This window comes from Lepidothrix coronata, unplaced genomic scaffold, assembly GCF_001604755.1.
Source record: "Lepidothrix coronata isolate B3197 unplaced genomic scaffold, Lepidothrix_coronata-1.0 Scaffold24, whole genome shotgun sequence".
Taxonomy (NCBI): Eukaryota; Metazoa; Chordata; class Aves; order Passeriformes; family Pipridae; genus Lepidothrix; species Lepidothrix coronata.
The window spans coordinates 508192-527834 of NW_016690204.1; the positions used below are offsets into that span (position 1 = coordinate 508192).

The window sequence follows — 19643 nt, forward strand, 5'->3', positions numbered from 1 at the left end:
AAAAGGAAGGTTTATGTCAGAATTTGCCAATCAAGAGCTTTTTTACAGTCAGCTTGGTACCTGGTCTCAGTGGAAGTGCTGTGAGTTCTGAAACAATCAGAAACCGTGTAATCACCTCACCACAGTGCAGAGTCCTGCCCGAGAACACACACTCCAGGTCTCTCTGTTTCAGGGTGCCTTTTGCTACAAGCTCGACAGGAAGGAAAAGACCCGAAGGAAGGACAAGGTCAGCAGCCCCCACAGTCAAATACCTTTAATATAATCCAAGATTCCGCACAGTGACAAAAATACCATCGACGTAGGGCAGTGATTCCAAGGGAGGGTAGAAAAACAAATCAACAGCACACCACCACTCATCTGAGAGAACATTACCCCAAATAGTGCACACACTCAACATGACTGTGAATAGTCTGAAATTCAGGACAGAGAGCTGGCACAAAGGCGTCCTAAGAGCCGGGTGCGCACGCCTTGGATGTCACTCGCCGGAGCTGCAGCTCAGCTCTTGGTCCCTGCTGGCCGTGGCATCAGTGTCCCTGTGCTCAGCGGGCAGAGGACATCACTCCCCATCAAAAATGAGGATGGATTTCCGAGGAGAAAGTACACAAATTCAACGCACACACACAGACAGCAGTTGAAGGATCTGCACGTGCCACCCCTCCGTGGGTAACCACAGATCTCTATTGGCATGGTTTAACTCTTTAAAGAACAGTACTGGCCCCACTCCATTTTGACTTCAGATATGTCACCAGAGAGAAAATGGGAGTTTTTCCCATCCCTTTGTTAATTTGCCTCTGTTAACAGGAGGGTGATTAATGTGCTTCAATCAGAAAAGGGAGTGTGCCAAAGTGCAGGAGGTGTAGGAATGGCAGCTCAGGAGCAGTGAAGTCTGTCCAGCCTGGCTGCAGCTGGAAACAGTTCCCATGGCCTGCAAACAGCCTGAATGTCATTCACAATGAAGTCAAGTTTCTGATGTCAGGAGTTTTGAATCTTTTCTGCTTTCAAGAGAACATGCCACAGCAGAAGCAGGTTCTCAGGAAGGCAGACATGCTCTTGCAGGACGGTGGTGGCTGAGGCCCAGCCCAGCTCCACAAAGGGCTCATCCCCTGACTCTGGCACTGCTGTCATGGCTGCCAGGGGGACCACAAAGAGGGACTACAAACTACACCAACACTTGTTCAGAGCTGCAAGTAACAACTGACTAAAGCACTTCACAGCTGGAGCACTTGAGATAACTTGAACTTTCTGATAAGGTGCCCATTGCAGTCATTGTCTTCAAAAACAGCCTGTGGCCTCCACCTCAAGGGCTTTGCATGTGACAAACTGTAAAAAACTTTGATAAACACTTGGTCAGCAACAGCCATTAACTACAGAGAGGAAAAACGCCTCTTTGGTACTGGAAAGAAGCCAAAGTCTTGTTCCTCTAAGGTGTCTCACAACCACTACAGGAATGACAGATGAGGATTTGCATGTGACAAGGAACATCCACTTTTACTGAACACAAGGACTGTGTGAAGATGCCACAGGACTGTACAGCTCCTCTCCCAGGATTGTTGCAGCCTCTTGCTTACCTAGGCTATTCCAGTTCAAACCACATAGACCAGTCCCACAGGATGCCTTTATCAAACCAAACCAACCCTGTGCCTGGTGTCCAGTACTGCTCCTTGGATTCTCACACAACAAGAGATTTCTGAGCAACCAGGAGTTACTTCTGATTCCAAACACCCAAATCACTGTGCACTAAGAACATGGCAGGGAAAGGAGCATGTTTCTGAGGCATGTTTCTTAGGTATGGCTTACGATAAGGTATTGCCATTGCTGCATCCAGTGGGGATGGGAGTGAGGAAATCCCATCACACTGCTGAGGAAATCCCATCACACTGCAGCAAAGATTCTGCAGATAAAACCTACTCATTTGGAGCATAATATTCAACTCCCGCAAATCCTGCCAACACACGGCTCCAGGGAATTTCCGACAACAACCTGGAAATTAATGCTACTGTGTTTTTGAGTGGGTCTTTTTCTTTTTTTTTTTTACCAAGGGCACCTCACATAAGCTCAAAAGAGAAGATGCAGACAAAAGTGAAAACTCACCTACACTGAGGAGAACCTACTAAATGGAATACATGTTCTGGGTAATTTCTTTTGTCTGAGGAAGATTGTGGGATACCTGCAAGGGCAAAGTGACACAGGTGGTTTTGAAAAATATAACAGAAGGCAGCATTGGCCAGTGTTTGCAAAAAGCCTGATATGACTGAGTTCTTCCACATCTAAATACATCAGTATAAATGAATTATCTCTCCCAGTTCAATCAAGCCTATGGTAAACCTGTGAAAAGACAGCTGGACAGAACTCACTGAGTGGGAAGGAGGAGAAAGGGAGGCCCAGTGCTGACCCTCAGACAGGGTGAGAGAATCCAGCTGCAAACACAAATGGTACAAAAGACACCCTAAACTGTTCTGCACACAGGCCAATATTTCAGAGAGTTATTTTGACAAAAATTCAAAATGGCACCTTAAGCAGCAAATCATATTTTTGCCAAGTTTGTTCACATACTCTGCAAGAGGCAGCCCTCTGCCAAGCCATTTGGGATTGTCACTGCTGCCAAGCTGGACAAGCCACCATCACCAAAATCTCACCTCTGAACATGAACGTGACCCTGTCCAGCCTAACTTTTAACATTATTAATGCTTAATTTTTCCTTTTAATGAAGTTCAAGTTTAAGTAGCAATAACATTTCTCCCACTTTACAGCAATTTTTTAGACTGAACTGTTGAAAGAATCAGCAATTTCTCTTTCCCTTCATTTTACCTGTTGTGATAAATCTTACTGGTGAGTTACTCACTGAAGCTTTGACCATCCTGTTGTATGCTCTGGACTACGCACTGATGTTTATGTATTTGTGCTTCATGTGGGAGAAGCTCCACAGTTGACAGTGCAAGTTTTGGGTAAAGACACTGGGAAACTGCCTCCAGATATTACATGCCACCTGCCATGCCCAAAGAGGACTGTAGGAATGCTCAGGAATGAGCAGAAGCCTCTCTGCATCACCCAGAACCTACTAGAACATGCTGGCAGGAAACTGCTACTTTTTCCAGGATCTTCCTCCCATCTTCTTCCTTCGCTTGTGGGGAGAGCATGAAGCTCCCATGTCACCATGTTTAATTCCCCAAACACACAGGGATATCAGCACAGTTTTTCTCAGATTTAAAGCTCCATTTCAGCTCCCAGGAAGGATGAGGAAAGGGCTGTTTCTAAGCACTGCAGATATGCTCTGGCTTCCAGTTGCCTGACACACAAGTCAGTCTGAAGTCATCATACTGATATGGAGTAGGAATGTAAACAAAATCAAGCCTTGGAGATATGACTGTCCAGCCTGGATGCCTCTCTCAGAGGCATACTCCTCAAACAGATACAACTGGGACGTGCCAAGGGTTCTGGTACAAGGAGAGGATTAGCAATCATGGTTCTGGTGTGAATTAAGAGCTTCATTACTTAATGGTACTGATTTGTCTGCACAAAGTCTGCTCAGAGTAGGGCAATGGTTTTATGAACTACTGTTCTACATCAAATCTGAGGTCACCAGTGTTCCTTGTGAGAAGACATTTGATATTCCTGGCTCAGGCCAGGTACTGGTGCCAGTGGCTCAGAGCTCTGCAGCACAGCTCAGCCAGTGCTGTGCCTCCGAGGAACTGCAAACACCAAACCTATCCCGTGATATGGACCTGTATCCTCCTAGGATGGGTCTGAAATCATCACACGTTCATTTCTACCTAATAGCAGGGCCTGAATACAGAGCTCTAGAGGTAAAGACACAAGGAGTTGACATTACTTCACCTTGACCTGTCTAAAACAAGAGTAAACAACTAGGCCCTGTATCCAAGTGCACCACTTAGGAATGACTGACAGCACTGAGCCCAGCAAAAAGGATGTTCCAACTTGGCTCCTGCCTTGGAATTTGCCGTGGGAATCCTAGAACAACTGAAAAACTAGTTGATTAATGACAGTCATGTCAACCATTCATGGTGTCCCTGAAGCCCCACACCTCCAGCACAGAGATCTGGAAGTTTTCAGAGCACAGTGGCTGGTTATTGAAAGTGTTGCAGTGGCTGGTTCTCCCGTGGTTCAGATCTGCATCCAGGTACAGAGCCTGGCCATCACCTCCTCCTGGGAAGAGACAAAGAGAGGGTCAGAGGGGGTCTCTGCGTTTCTTAGCATGGGAAACAGCTACACAAAACCAAAATAAAGGAAAGACTTCAGTGCTTTTCTCATGTGAGTAACTGGAAGCCCTCAGTGATGTCTGAGAGCTGTCTTCAGGTGTAACAAGAGTATGATCCGATGTAAAGGTTTTAAATGATAATATCAGAACTGGATAATTTCTTTTAATAATAATAAAGTAAAGTAATGCAGCTCAGTAAGAACAAGAAGCCTGACTCAAATACCTGTACTGAAGATTTGTTTTTCAATGCTGGAGGATACTGGAAGCAACCAACTGCAAATTTGCCCTCCAGTTAAGAAAAAACAAATAATTCTGTTAGCAGTCAAAAATCAAAGGTGGGAGAAGAACAAGATCAGTAAGTAACAGTCTGGTCTTCTAAATCACCATAAAACATGTAAGAATTAAAAGTATTTTGATTATCTGTGGGTCTATGTCAAGGTTCACATTGCTTACAGTCAGAAAATGCAGAGAACTGAAATAAAGTTAGACAGAAATATGTTAGGAAAACAAAAAGGAAGATCTCCTATTGCTTATAGGGCAACCATCAAAGAACATCTACCAAAAACATCTGAGGAATCAAAAGGGTGGGAATTCTGGTCCACAGCTGGAGTTGTGTACAACACTCACTTCTCTGTATCTACCACCCAAGCCTGGATCTCTCTTATTCCTCCCTATAGTGTAGAATATGGTAAATATAAGTGACTCCCTTACCCAAGGCTGATAGGAAGAGCTGGTGGGACACATCACACTCTACAGCTCCCTGACAAGAGGGTGGAGCCAGGTGGGGGTCAGGCTCTCTTCCCAGGGAACAAGGGACAAGATGAGAGGAAACGGCCTCAAGTTGTGCCAGGGGAGGTTTAGGTTGGATATCGGGGAAAATTTCTTCAAGGAAAGGGTGGTCAGGCCCTGGCACAGCTGCCCAGGGCAGTGATGGAGTCACCATCCCTGGAGGGTTTTACAAGCTGTGTGGATGTGGCATGTGGGGACAGGGGTTAGTGGTGGCCTTGGCACTGCTGGGGGAGCAGTTGGATTTGATGATCTTAGAGAGCTTTTCCAACCTAGACCATTCCATAAGTCTATGATTAGTGCATATGCTGCAGGGTGGGGAATCAGCCAACACCTGATATTACAGAGGAAATCACAGGCCAGTTGCTCTCCTAACAACTGTCAAGTAAAGCTTTTTGGGAAAAGGACAACTATGGTTTTATACATGTTCCTTGTAAATCCCATTTAGGTGACAACATTACTAAGAAGGATTTTGCCAAAGTCAGTAGCACCACAGATCCAGTAAAGTTCCTGGAGAATTAACATGTTTTATAGTTTAGTCTGTGTTTCAAAAGCCTTGATGTAAAGTAAGTTCCTTTTGAGAACTACTTCTCATCCTGAATTAGGCAGTTTGAAGGAATGGCTGTGCTTAAAGCCACGAGTCTTCTCTAAAACGCTTGCATGCAAGTTTTCCCACAGAAAAATTTTGCTGGGAAATAATATCAGGTTTTGGGCAGTTTTATCTCTAACTGTGGCGATACTGAAACAGATACAGGGGTCACCTGTATTAACCACATATCTGAGGTGGATAGGAAGAGCTGGGGTAGGATCTGTGCTTGGATTCTCACACCGACTCACCGACGATGATGCACTCGCTGCTGCCAGCCATGAACATGGAGGCGGTTTTGGAAGGCAGGTTGAAGTGCCGCGCTGACAGGAAGGGAGAGAGGCGATCCGAGGGCTCCGAGGGGCCACTGCCGGAGGAGAGCGTGCTGGGAGCTGGGGAGGAGTGGTTCTCTGTCTCTGGGCCAGCTGTGGCCAGTTCTGGGTGCTTTATGATCACCCACTCGTAGCGTTCCACTTCTGGCTGCAGCTGCAGAGGGGCAGAGAGAGCAGGGCTGTAGTTAGTGCCCACACTGCACAGAGCTCTGCTCAGCAAAGGACATTCCAGACTCTCGGTCGCCACCTGCACAGGCAGTGGGAAAGATTGGATCAACCCTTATTGAGGCCAGATGTTGTATTCTTTATTCCTCTGCTTTTTAGGTGATTGAAGAAATGATGAAGTGATTTTGAGTTACCTTATTACATCTCTCATCTCTGCATCACCTCTCTCTACAACTCCCTGACAGGACGGTGGAGCCAGGTGAGGGTTGGTCTCTCCTCCTGGGTATCAAGAGATAGACAAGAGCAAATGGCCTTAAGTTGTGCCAGGGGAGGTTTAGGTTGAATATTGTGAAAAATTCTTCACTGAAAGGGTTGCCAGGCACTGGCATAGGCTGCCCAGGAAAGGGGTGGGGCCACCATCCCTGGAGGGACTTAAAAGCTGTGTGGATGTGGCACTTGAGGATGTGGCTTAGTGATGAACGTGGTGCTGGTGCTGGATTGACAACTGGAATTGATGATCTTTAAGGTCTTTTCCAATGATTCTCTGATCTTTTAAGAAAATATTCCACGCAAGGGAAGAAACTTAAGCGGAAGGGAAGTAAGAGTTACACAAGTACAGTGGTTCTGTCTTGCTACTGGGCAGGAACAATAAAATTGTACTCACCCTGAACACAAAGCACTCTCCAGTCCCAAAGAAGCTCAGCTTGTTCCCTCCTCGCCGGCGCTCGCTCCAGTCCGTGGACAGGTAGGCCCCACAGACCTGGCACAGACAGCATAGTCAGGCTTCCCATCAAAGGAGGAAGTGTGTTAAACCCACTGATACTGACATTTCAGAGGCCAAAACTGCAGGTTTTAGTTGGAGTTTCAGAATCTCTCTACCAGTGGATTAAAGCAGCACAAGCATTTATATCTAAAGATAGATTTAAATTGCTTTAATCCGCCTGCGGTTTCCCTTAAATCTGAAGAGTTTCATGAATTATTTCACATCTCTAAGGCCTTAAGGGAGAAATGTTCCAACGGAACCCCAGTACCAAAGCACGAATCACTCCAAACCTGTACAGCCTGACTCCCACTTCCTCACTTTGGCATCCAAAGCAACAGTGTTGTTTTTACAGTATGAGCAGCTCTGCCTGAACATGTTCTGGTCATAAACAGTGGCCTTGGTGGCTTTCTTACATTTCCAAGTGTAGGCCAAAGCCAGCTTAGCTAAGCCAATGGTGAACTAGCTCAGATATTCAGCAGCAAACCACAGGGGGGTCACTAATCTCCAACAAAGGGAAGCACTCTCAGAAAGCTGAGCTGATTTCTGGAGCCTTTTGTTTGCAGGAGAAGAATTTTTTGCTACTGGCAATACACATCCCAGCCAAATGCACACACAATGAAGCTCCAAGAGCAGGGTGAAAGCATCCCTGCTTTTTTTCCCCCAGAAACTGGAAAACCAGTTATGGTTATACAGAATTATTCTAAAGAACACTTGCTGTTTAGCCTTCACCAGCATTACAAACAGAGCTCCTAGGACAAGATCCTTGAAGAACAAGTTTTTTATATAGATAAATCTGTATTTGGAGTTAAATGTCAATTTAGAACTAAATCTAAATGACACAGAAGTCCATTTGATGTGATATGCCCGACGGATATGAGAGACAGAAAATCAGAAGGCAAATTTTCTTCATTCTAAAAAGTAACTATAGATGTATGAATAGAGGATGAACAATCCTTTGTATTAAACCTCAAACCCACAATCACCAAACGAAACCCCCCTTATTTTTCTCCTGCTTTTTTATTTTTTCTGTATATATTTTTTTTGAGAGGTAAGAAGCAAACCATGCTAGAAAAACCAGCATCCCTTACAAAGACTTTTGACATAATCCAGGACAAGAAGCAAAATAATAAACAAATATTCCCCCCTTTCTCCTTTAGACACCAGGGGTATTCCATGAGCCATTGGCATGTCAATGCAGGCCTGGATGTCCAGAAACCATCAGAAATATGAAATGACCCAGAGTCTGAGCATTAGGTAGCTGCAAATAAGAGTAGAAATGGGCTTGTTCATGGACAGTCGTCCTGCAGGGACATAGGGAGGAATATAAGCCCACAGGCTGCAAACAGCTTAATGTAATATACAGGATATTTAAAAGTCACGCACAGTGGCACAGATAACCAGCACCATCACAGGAAGCTCCTGTGTGCCCTCCTGAGAAGGTTCTGGGAAGACTTCTTGTTTTATGTATTAAAGCTGCTGCTTTCACATTATGCTGCCTGATACTGTCACACACAGCAAAGCAGAAACAAGGCACCTGTGTGCACTCCTCCTCAGCTTCTCACAGCTGCCCTGGCTTATTTTTGTCCCAGTCAAGAAGGAGATGAAGCTAAGGCTTTTGCTTTCACATTATGTAGTGTAGCATTATTCATACCATTCGAATTCTGCTACTTTCTCTCCTCATATCCTGGAGAAAAGAAAATATCTTCTATGCATCATGAGTTTAACACAATTCCCACCCTGTCCCTTTGATTCTGCAATTCAGAGTCTGTCCAAGAGCAAAATGAGTTACTTTAGTCCATCATCCCACATTAGTTACAGGAGAAAAAGCAGCTGACCAAGACTTGGTTTACAAGATCTACTCAAGAATGCATAGTCCTATAACCAACAAATGGAATCATTTAAAGCATGGATTGTTAAAAAAACAAAACCAACCCTTGCTTATTCATTTTATTATACACAGTTTTGTGTTGCAATACAGCATTGCACACTGCCCAAAACCCAGTTTAATCACTTCTCTTTCACTTCACTCACCTCTTTTGCTGTTGTCTTGATGAGGAGAAGAGTTGGTTCGTGTCCCTCACTGTGGGAATAGAACCTGAAGGGCAGAGCACACAAAAATGAGCACTCAACTACCACCAACTGCAGCTCCTTCCCTCCTCAGCATCATGCACCACCTCCTCCTCCAGCTGATGCCATAGCAAAAATCATCTGAAGACTAAGAACATTCCTGCAAATGCTTTCTGCAGTCCATGTAAATCATACAGCTGAGTGTAAATGAATATTATCAAGCAGTTGTTCTCTACTCAGTTCTCTGCAGTTGCTTATATCTCTGCAGAATAACTGGAAACCTGACCATCCCAACAGCAGCATTTTACAGCATTTTGAATTAAAACAACCCAGAGGGCTGACGGCTGTGTCTGAAGGGCTTTGGGTCTTCATAGAAACTAATTGTGATGCATTCTCTTTGCTTGCTTTTGCTCTTCCTCAGGCACATGGGGCTGGGAGAGCAGGTCACTCCCTGCCTCAGTACCTCACCTGCCAACGACAGTCATTTTTAGGAGCTATAGGGTTATAGTCTTCTGTGCCAAGTGGAAGGAGAACTCATATCTAGTTTATCCCACTTAAAAAATGATGACAATCAGATTCATGTAGAGGAATCTCCCTTATTCCTTGGATCAGTCTCAACAAGGTTTTCTGTCAAAAGAGCCCGAAGATCTGCCACTGAATTGAACCATTTGACCCCGTGAGGAATGAACCAGTCTCAGACCAGCACAGTCAGGGAACTGATGGAAGTTTGAGAGCTTTGAAGGTTGTCCTTACCTGCTCAGGCTACAGCCATGTTCCAAGGTGGTGAAAAGCAGGAGGGGCTGGCACAGAGCAAATCGCTCTGGGATCCATGACCAGATGTCTCTCATTTCCTTCACACTGACAATTTCTGACTTGAAGTTCTCAGCATGAACTGCCAAGTGCACATTCTGCCTGAGAAATACAACACAAAACATTGAGAAACAAGTTTTGTTTAACGAGTTTTGGATTACAGGACAGTAACATGCAAAGATAGCTGAGCACTAACAGACCCTAGTAGATAAATTATTGTTCACAGCTCCACCTCACGGGATTAGAAGGCCATGGCCTAGTGAAGGTAATAAATTACTGCAATTTAACATAATCCTGAGAGGCAGAGATCTAGTCTGACTGAAATACCTGGAGCTATTCCTCTGTATGGCAGCTGTTGCCTGCACCTTTATACACAGAGGACACAATGCTGAGCCAGTGAGGATGACCATGACCTTAAATAGTTCAAATTGTATTTGCTATTTGAGATGGTCTCTCTCTCAAATTGCACTTGTATTTAAGCACAGAGAATAGAATGCCAAAACAAACAGCCAGGATCTGAAAGGAAGGGGTAGTACTTACCCCCCCCCCCTCAGGTCCTGCCTGTATCAGGAGTTAGAGAATCCCTAAAGCACTCAGAAACCTTTGAGGAATTAGTATTACCAGGTTGGGCAACTTTAATCCACGGAAAATATTTGAAGCTTTCTGAAAGTTCCACCTCTTGGAAACATGTCATTAGTAATGACTTCCACTTCATTAAGAACTAAAGAAGTTCCTGGGCTCATGGTTACAGAGGGAGCCTGAGAACATGAAGGAATGGTGGACATGGACAATGGAAAGGAAACCCCCACGCCCCCCCGAGGGGTCTGATACAGTTATAAGGATTGATTAATGGCTTTTAAACACTTGAGGGTAACAACCATCATCAGTTTAACCAGCCCTCAGTTCTCAGATTAAACAAGCACACAAACCCAGAGCCTGGGGATTAAACAAGTGTTAAACACTCAAAATGCAAAGGTGACAGCCAAGGACATGGTGCAGGGACACAGAAGCTCGCACAAGACACTGAGTTACTGGGCAGCCAGCAGTCAAGTGAAGCTTTATCAGTTTGCTCTGCATGCAAGGGTTCAGGTGCAAGTATTTGCCTATTTCTGATGTTTTTTTTCTGATAATTACACATTTCTTTCAGTTTCATGGAACACAAAGAGGGTGCTCAGTAGTGTACATCTATATGGATCTGGACAGCTTAGCTCACTTCCTAAAACACACTAACTATAATTGTTTATTATTTTTCATGCTTGCAGTACCAAAAAATCAGCAGCATTTGTACTGTACTTCAGAGTGGTGCTTGCTTGGAGACACTGGGACCTGCTTTCTGAAACTTACTTGTAGCTGCCTTAGTGTCAGCATTTCTAATGAAGTGACTCCTTAAGTCACTTAAAAAAAAATACTAAAATTACTGCTTTCTCCAGCCAAATGAACCAAATCACTCCCTGCATTGATACCCTGAGTTATTTAATGAGCAAGGAACTTTTATGGGCACCTATTGAAGCAACTTGTAACTCTTAATGGCTTTTAAAACTTACAGTATCACTGACTAGGGAAATTATTCGTGTTTTTAAACAGCAAGCTGAGCCACAGGAGAGATCCACTGAAGCAAAGTATGAGCCAAGCTTTGAACCCACATCTCCAGAATCTTACTTTAGGTCTCATTCTCTGGATCCTGTCTGGTCTGCAGCTAAAACTGGTGGCACTACAGAACAGAGCTGAGAAACAAAGCCTTGGTTTCTGTTCAGCAGAAATTAGATTTTTTTTTTCCATATTTAAGTAATCAAAAAGTATTCAGGGCAATCAAATAGTTTGTTAGAGTGAATTTCTGGAGGAAAAGTAATGATGATAAATAGGCTAAGAGTTAGTAGCAAATATCAAAAGTTTTAAAGTTCCACCTCAGGCAAGCCTCAGAATTATTTGTATTTCTGGTCTGTATATTTTTTCACACTTCTGTGAGCTGTTTGGGCAACTAAACTTCAGCTCTTGTTCCTAAGAGGCTCTCACAGTCAGAGTGCCTTTGCTTTTGCCTTTGTTCCTTCTGGCTGATCTGAACTGCTGGTTTAAGGACTTTCCTCCCCAAGCCCCACACAAAGCCTGAGCTCAGCAGTTTTCCAGGAACACATCCCTTTCAGAACCCTGTGTCTTCCCACAACTCTTCCATGGAGGTAGAATATTACCTTTTCAAACAGATCTTTCTGATTTCCTCGAAAGCATTTGCCACTATATTGACCATTTAAAACTATCCCAGGAATACAGTTCCTTCCCTTTGAATATCATGGCAAATCATTCCATATTTAATCTCATCATCTAGTTCAACCTAGACTACAACTTGGCCAAAGGATGTGAAATCAAATGACCTGCTATTTCCCAGTCACAAATCACAGCTGCAGGTGCCTGAGACTGAAACCTGATCCTGTGTTGATACCAGTGTCCACACACAGCCTGTGCCTATGTCAAACCATCTGTGCTGCTGAGCAAAAATATAAGGGTTTTTTCGGGGGGGGGGGGGGGGGGGGGGGAGGGCCCAGAAAATTGCATCTAGTTACAAGTATCTAACCTGTATTAGTTCTCCTATTTTTGACAATATTTATCTAATGACACTGAAAAATCATCTCCTTCAGTTTGGCAGCTGCTTTTCAAAGTAGTAAATGAGTGAAAATGAACAAACGCAAGTTGACTAAGAAAAAAACGCAAGTTGACTAAGAATGTTTTGGTTTATATTTACTGAGGAAAAATAAGTTTAGCCTTCACCATACTACAGGTCTTTCAGGGTTATCTGGTAAAAAAACAAGCAGTCTGAAAAATCAGTAAATTTGGATAGCATTACAGTCTACCACTAGAACTGAACAAATTCAGTAAGATTTTACCCTGCCTTACTGTTTCCTCAGTTACTGGGATGAGAATGACAACTTTCTATTGATTGCTGATGTCGGAAAGACTTTTTCAACTGCTATTATACCGAAGGAAATGAGATTTAGAAACCCAGCACAATGAATTTTTAATAAAGCAGCTTATTTGCTGCTTTCACTAGGAGTGCTGTTTTTTCCAGCTGTATCATTAATACAGTGTGCTTCAGACACCTCAAAGGTCCCAGTGATATGCCCATGACAACAAATACCCCACTCCAAGGTATGACTCACTGAGTTACATCGTCCTGCTCTATTCTGGTTTGGGTCAAATCTTACAGGGGCTGCATTAGCTTTAAATTCCATTATAATTTCAGCGAGGGTGTAACTGTGTGGGAAAAGGGAGATGTTCTTTTTCAGTCATAAATGGCAATATAAGTAATTTGTGGTGCATAAACCCGAAACCTAATCCTGTGTAGAGATCAATGTCAACAGACACCCTGCACCTACCTAGGCCCCCTCAAACCCAATCTATTTCCTAGCAGAAATTAAGGCTTTCTGCTGCTTTCAGAACAATTTAACTGCAGCAAAATAATACACAGATGCTGAAGGTTTGTTTGGCTGGAATTAACAGCCTGCTGATTTATAAGGGGTAAAATCCTCAACACAGAAGTTATGGTATGAAACATGCTTTGATAAGTCTCTTAAGATGTTCTTTCAAACAGGAAAACACAAGAAAATTGATTCCAGCTTTGATTTTATAAATTAGTATAAATGTTAGTGTCCATCACTCACTAAAGTTAACTCAGGGCACCTGCAGCAAGGCCAGAGGATTCTCAAATGCATCAATTTAAACCCAAACATCTGTGGTATTTAGTACTCACAAGGTAGTCTTTTTCCTTTCCAAGTTCTCCTTTAATCAGACAACACAATCCACCGGGTTTTGTTCTTTAAGATTTACTTTCCAGGTCAAAACTTGATGAATGACTTTATTGACCATTAATGCTCTATGGCTGAGTAATTCTGGCCTCCTTGACACAGGAAAAGAGTCTTGTCTTCTCACTTCTAAAAACCCTCTGCCTACTTAAAAATAAATATAATCCAGTATTAATAGAGACAGGTCACTTTTAGGAGTGTGCCAAGTTGGGGTCAGTCTCAAAAAATCTTTCCAAATAACTGCAGAAAACTTGCAAAGAAGAAAAAAAGTTGTGTGTGTCTCACATCTAATGCAAGAGCATATACCAGGTTTGGATGTGGGATTATACCCAGCAGCTCTGAAAACATGTTATTTGACGTGTTTAAAAAAAACCCACCACCTCTTCTTCTCGTGTAGAAAGGACCATTATTATAACGGCCCTTTATAGCCATTACCATGATCCCACCATGTCCATTACTCTTTCCCACTCTGCAGGGCACAGCTGTGCTGCTGTCTGAAGTGCTCTGCTCACTCCCTGGGCCACGATTCCTTCCCTTACAGCTTTGCAGGTGCTTTGAACTAACTTTGCAGGAGCGTGTTCAGGAGCTGTGGCACAGCAATGGGATGCTCCAGTTGCTGCCCTGCTTCTCCTGCCCCAATGTCAGCGATGACAACAGCCTTGGAACAAATAACCAGCCAAAGACAGGGGAAACCAGCAAAGTACAAAGGGTTCAAGTGTTTTAACCTACCTTTTGGGAGGTGCAAGGCTGCAAACAGGAGGGGTGCAGTGGGGATGGAATGGACAGAGGAGAATGTACAAGAAGAAAGACAAAAAAAGACAGAAAAGATCAGTGACTTCCTACATCCGTGACAAAGTGAGTGAAAGGAGCCTGGAGAGAAACAAAGCAAGGTTTGATTTGAGTCACCAAGCATGAGAAAAACAATCAGACAGGTTAAAACATTTATATTTCTATCCCCCCCCCCCCTTTTTTGTTATGTGATTGGAAAATAAATCATCTCCTTGCACAGGCCAAACAGACCTGGAGAAGAGAACTCACTGGCATCCTATGGAGCCCTGGAGAACAGCTCACTTCTCCTGCGCCCACATCTGGGATCCAAACTGAGCCAAGCTCCCCAGGACACTGAGAAGTTTCAGTGGGTTCACAAAAGTAGCCAAGCGAGGATACAAACCTTTCAGTAGCAATTCTGCTTGATGTAGCAGTAGCTACTGGCTTTATTTGGGTATATTACTGTATTTTGCTTTAAAGGTACCACAGTTGTGAGTGAGAATTTCTCTGCAACATGTAACACAGCAGGAGTTTCTGGGGTTTTTGTGGTTAGTTGTGGCGTGGAGTTTTTTTTCTTTTCTTTTCTTTTTTTTTTTTTTAAAGTTCTTGTTCTGTTTTAAAGAATATACTCAGAAAGGATATTACAACTCTCCTGAACTTCAGAACAGGAAGAAAAGACACATATTGAAAGAGTTAACACTCCTGGTTGTGAGTCCCAAATGCAACGGTCTGAACTCTCCCTGATGTGACAATCCACTGGCTAAAGGCCCTGAAATAGTTGAATCTGACAGAAAAATGAAGCAGCTGATTGTAAACAAGTTGTGAGTCTAAAAATTAACCACTGGAGAAGACTGGAGGGAACTTTACATGTGCTTAGACACATGAAGGAGGTTCAGCTAAGATTTATGTTATTTTATAGGCTGAAGTGTGCTCAGTGTGTATTTCCATTCCATGGAATGATATCTGTTTACAACTAATTCAGCAACAGTTAGCTGGAAGATCCTACTACATCAGGGGCTGGTACCTTTGGATTTTTGAAGATTTAGAGAAAATGAGACTGTGCCTATAGAATACCAAATTCTAGAGAACACACTCACTGACCCAGGGAGTGTAGAAGTCACCCTTCCCTTCAGAGGGCAGGGCAGCTCATAAAACTGTCCAACACTTAAACTCAGATTTCAAAAGTGGCTGGGAGAAGTTTGCTGCTGTCAGAGGCCTCTGGAGAAATAGCACATGCACCACCAGCATTTACCTGCACATACATTTGCACTTGGCAGGATGCTAATTTTGATTAGATTAATAAATTGCTACCTTTTTTATATCCATGGAGAGGTCTTTCAGCTAGGCTTTTTATTAGTATGGCTTTTACTACCACAATGGAGCAGGATTTCATTCCCTAGTTTCACAGCTGGTTTTTTCTCCCCTCATTTCTGAAAAGGAATTGTGATGACACAATCACGTTTTGGACCTGCATACTCACTCTTCTCTCCCACATTTCTTTCAAAATCATTATTTCTAATAGTATACGAACCTGTTACAAAATAGATCAACTCCTACCTTTGACCGATACTCTTGACTTTCAGGAGGCTTGCAGTCAAACTAATTTAAAAAGTAACCTGTAAATAAGACTTTTTTCATCCTTGCTCTGTTAAAATAACTCCCCAGTTAGGCAAAATGTTCCCAGCTGGGACAGCACCTACTTACACTAAAGAAACTGCTGAATTCACAGTAGTGGGCAGCATCAATTTGACATTTTATACAGATAATCTCATATTTAAGAATTAATTTTCACAGTTGTTTGTGTATGTTTCTTCCAAGTAAATTATCAGTGCTTTTTCCAGCTTTGCTAAAATACCTTTTCATTTAAAAAAGAAAGACACTTTTGAGATGCAATACTTGTAATTAATATGTACCTGTATAAATTCATCACTGAGCAAGCTATGAGAAACTGCTCTGTTCTGCCTGTGTCATAACACTTCAGTTACACTTCTCACTAATGCTTAATTTTGGGGCTTCTGGCTTTTTTGTCAGAGAGAAAACATCAGAGGACACTAGCACACACGAGTGGAGCCGTCCCAGCAGTGCCCCAGGGTTGCCTGACTAGGAAAACTCCAGAGGTGGCTCAGGCTGCCTGTGGTGAGCCCCTACCTTTTCTGTTTGACCGTGATGCCCTTCTGCTGCAAAGCCTTCTCATTGGCCATCTGCAGCAATTGGATCTCCTTCCGAGAGAAAAGGCGGATAGCAAAGGCTTTTTCCAGGAGCCTCTCCGGAGTAACTGACTTGGCGATGTCCCTCACGAAGGCTCGGATGTCCTGCTGAATGCTGTCGGACTCCATGGGCTGCCCAGCTCTGACTTTGTGAAAGAACTTCAGAAGAGCCAGCGCGACGCGATAGAGAACCTTGTACCCTTCCACCAGGAACACGTCAAAGACCCGCGCGACGTAGGCCATGGGCAGCTCCCCAAAGAGCCACCGCTGCCAGTCCGAGTACACCTCCAGCACGTCCTCGGACACGGCCACCATCAGCTTGTGGGCTGCCTGGCAGTACTTGTTCACCAGGTCCCCGAAGGTCATGCAGGAGGACTCAAAGGCCAGGAAGGTCTGGTCGATGAGCCGCTTGGAGGGGTCATTGCAGGCCAGAATGCGACAGACCTGCTCAAAGCACTCGGCCTCATCCTTGCTGTAGTGCAGCAGCAGTGCGATCACCGCTGGCAGCGCCGGGCAGAACGAGATGTCCGGGAACTGGTTGGCGATGCACAGGATGATCTTCCTGACCGCCCCGACGCCCTCTGCGTTCAGGCAGTACGTGGGGACCAGGCTGTTGTCCACAAACTCTGGCAGGGGCAGGGAGCTGCTGCTGCGCTTTCCCACAATCTTCACGACGATGTCCCGGTACACGTTGGCATCTGGGGTCACCGTGCGGCATGGGATGCTGCTGATGAGTTTGTGGTACACTTTGGCTCTCAGACAGTGGTTCTTGGCCCAGTAGCCCTGCCGGGCCAGGTGCTTGAGCTCCTGGAACTCAGTGCAGCTGAGCTCCTTCATGTCCTGGCTCTGGGCACTCACATCCATTTTGTCCCAGTCCACAAAGCGACTGTACTCATCCATGGCTCCAGGAGAAGTAAATCAGATAAATCATGAGAACGGAGACCTTACTTAGTCATTGAAGGACTTGCAGATTTTTCTGCAAAAGGAACAATTAAAAAAATAGAAGTTTGAGTAACAGGTAATCTCCCATTTTCTTTAGGAACAGAGACACGTACATTCAACTTGTTCCTGCAATAACAAAACTGTTTTCTACAGCAAAGAAAGTTAAAGATGCCTCTTTATTTTTAAGCCCAACTTTCCTTGCATCGTCAGTAACTACTACTGCAGTAATTGGTCAATGTCCAGCCAAGACACTGATCCTGAGGACATCTTCCCAGGAAATTAATTTCCCTAACTGAAGGTCTAAGATGAGGCATAGATCTTTATATTCACATCTCACTTAAGAAAACAGAAGACTCTCACTTCAAAAATATCTGTTGTAAGGTCTGTTAAATTTGCAATCTCTCTTTCCAATTCTCTGGGGAAGTTAAGCACTACTCATACGAGAAGGATGCAGTCTCAGAAGTAGTTTACACTGTTCTGAGACTGTGTGGCCAGTGAGATCTGATCTCCTACTAGCCACAGCCATGCGCTCCTAGTCACTTCTTGGTGCTTGTAGGGGCACCTGTGTGACCACACAGTCACTGAGATCAGCTTGTTAATCTGGTACGACTTTTGTTTTTCATTGGATAAGCAATATTTCTTCATGGAAAAGGTGGTCAGGCAGTGGAACAGGCTGTCCAGGGAGGTGGTGGAGTCCTTGTCCCTGGATGGTGTTCAAGAAATGACTGTATGTAGCACTCAGTGCTCTGGTCCAGCTGACAGTGTGGGGATTGGTCACAGGGTAGGCTCCATCTTGGAGGTCTTTTCCAGTCTCAGTGATCCTGTGGTTCTGTGTCAGTCAGATCATCACTAGTGCCACAACAAAGATTAGCGCAGGACAGACCCACCCCTCCTGACTGCAGTACATGCTAGGGTCAGCTTCAAACAGCTTCATTACAGAACTTCCATGTTCCCAGTGGTGCTCTGGACACAGGCCATGCCCTGTCACACAGGCACACAGCAGTTCTCCCACTAGAGGGCCTGCTGTCCCCTGCACTGGAGATGTCACAGACACCTTGGCAAACATCAGGTTCTGGCCTCACTGCCTCACACCCTGTGTTTACCTCATCTACCAGCTGACTGCAGGCTTAGGGCACAGCTGTGTCCCAGCAGACAGTGTGGCTGCGACCACTAATGGCCACACCAGCTTTAATCAGTCAGTGCAAAACCAGATGGGGAGATACAATAACCTCCACTATCACAGCAGGTCTGCCCTGCTAGACCCTCTCTGCCAACGTGCCCACAGTGCTAGACTGAAGCTGGGAACATGGCTGTGGATGCTGCACACTCTGCAAAGGCAGACAATCCCTATAAAATGCAACGGGCCTATGAAACTGTTTTGTATAATTAAGACATTATATAGCAAGGCTGAATCAACAAAAGCTGTTACTGAAAGACTTCCAAAGAACCCTTAGTCATTCCTGTGTTGACAGACTGGAAAATGCATGGAACTTGACATTTATCACATGGTCTTCCATAAATCAGGTGCTTTAAAATGATTTGAAACTCATAAGGTAGATACACTATCAAGGCAGGGAGCTCGCCCTCCTGGTTTCCACACAGGAAAGTAAACTGAACATTTTGTCTGAAGCTGCCATATATTTAATCCAGACAGTTTTAGATTCTGACTAAATACTAATCTGTGTATTTTGGAATCACATGCTGAAACTCCAAAATTTATCTCCTCTTTTAAAAGTTGGCAGCAACACACAGGAGCCTTTCAGAGAAGGCTTTTGGATGGCTCTTCTCTACCATATTTCAGGGGTTTTTTGAGTCGTCTTTGTACAGTGTAAGAGCAATACAAAAATGCTCACCATTTTGTTGCATTCTTCCACATCTGAAGCTAATTCTCAGACGGTAATTACATGAGGCAACCCATTGTCCTGACAGTGAGAGATCTCCCGGGGTTCAGCAACGGGCCCCGGTGTGAGATGAGTGTGTGTCTCCAGGAGGTGCAATAGGACACCAGTCCATCGCAGAGCCAACGTCAGCTCCAGGGAAGTTAACATTTCTCTGTCATTCTCCCTGGGAATCATAGAAACACTCAGTATTTTTAATTCAAATCCTAGAATAAGGTCCTTTTTGCAGTGGCCAAAGGACACAGAGGGGAGCCACTCTGCTCATGGACACTTCAGCATAGAAACTATCACTGCCCTGTTCTTGCTGGATTC

At 44.2% G+C, this 19643-nt stretch overlaps 1 protein-coding gene across 4 annotated transcripts in view; it reads right to left on the reverse strand.

Annotated features, from left to right (window-relative positions):
- Positions 1 to 238: 238 nt before the first annotated feature.
- TBC1D24 (TBC1 domain family member 24) overlaps positions 239 to 19643 on the reverse strand; it is a 30360-nt gene continuing 10955 nt past the window's right edge. For 2 of the 4 annotated variants that reach the window (XM_017809037.1, XM_017809035.1), the window contains 8 exons: positions 19287 to 19497; positions 16433 to 17467; positions 14246 to 14263; positions 9669 to 9827; positions 8880 to 8943; positions 6750 to 6845; positions 5840 to 6074; positions 239 to 4164 (listed from right to left, as the gene is read on the reverse strand). In XM_017809037.1, coding sequence (XP_017664526.1) covers positions 4010 to 4164; positions 5840 to 6074; positions 6750 to 6845; positions 8880 to 8943; positions 9669 to 9827; positions 14246 to 14263; positions 16433 to 17391 — 1686 coding nt within the window. In that variant the 5' untranslated portion in view covers positions 17392 to 17467; positions 19287 to 19497 and the 3' untranslated portion in view covers positions 239 to 4009. The remainder of the gene's footprint in view (positions 4165 to 5839; positions 6075 to 6749; positions 6846 to 8879; positions 8944 to 9668; positions 9828 to 14245; positions 14264 to 16432; positions 17468 to 19286; positions 19498 to 19643) is intronic. The other 2 variants (XM_017809038.1, XM_017809039.1) reach the window with 2 other exon arrangements.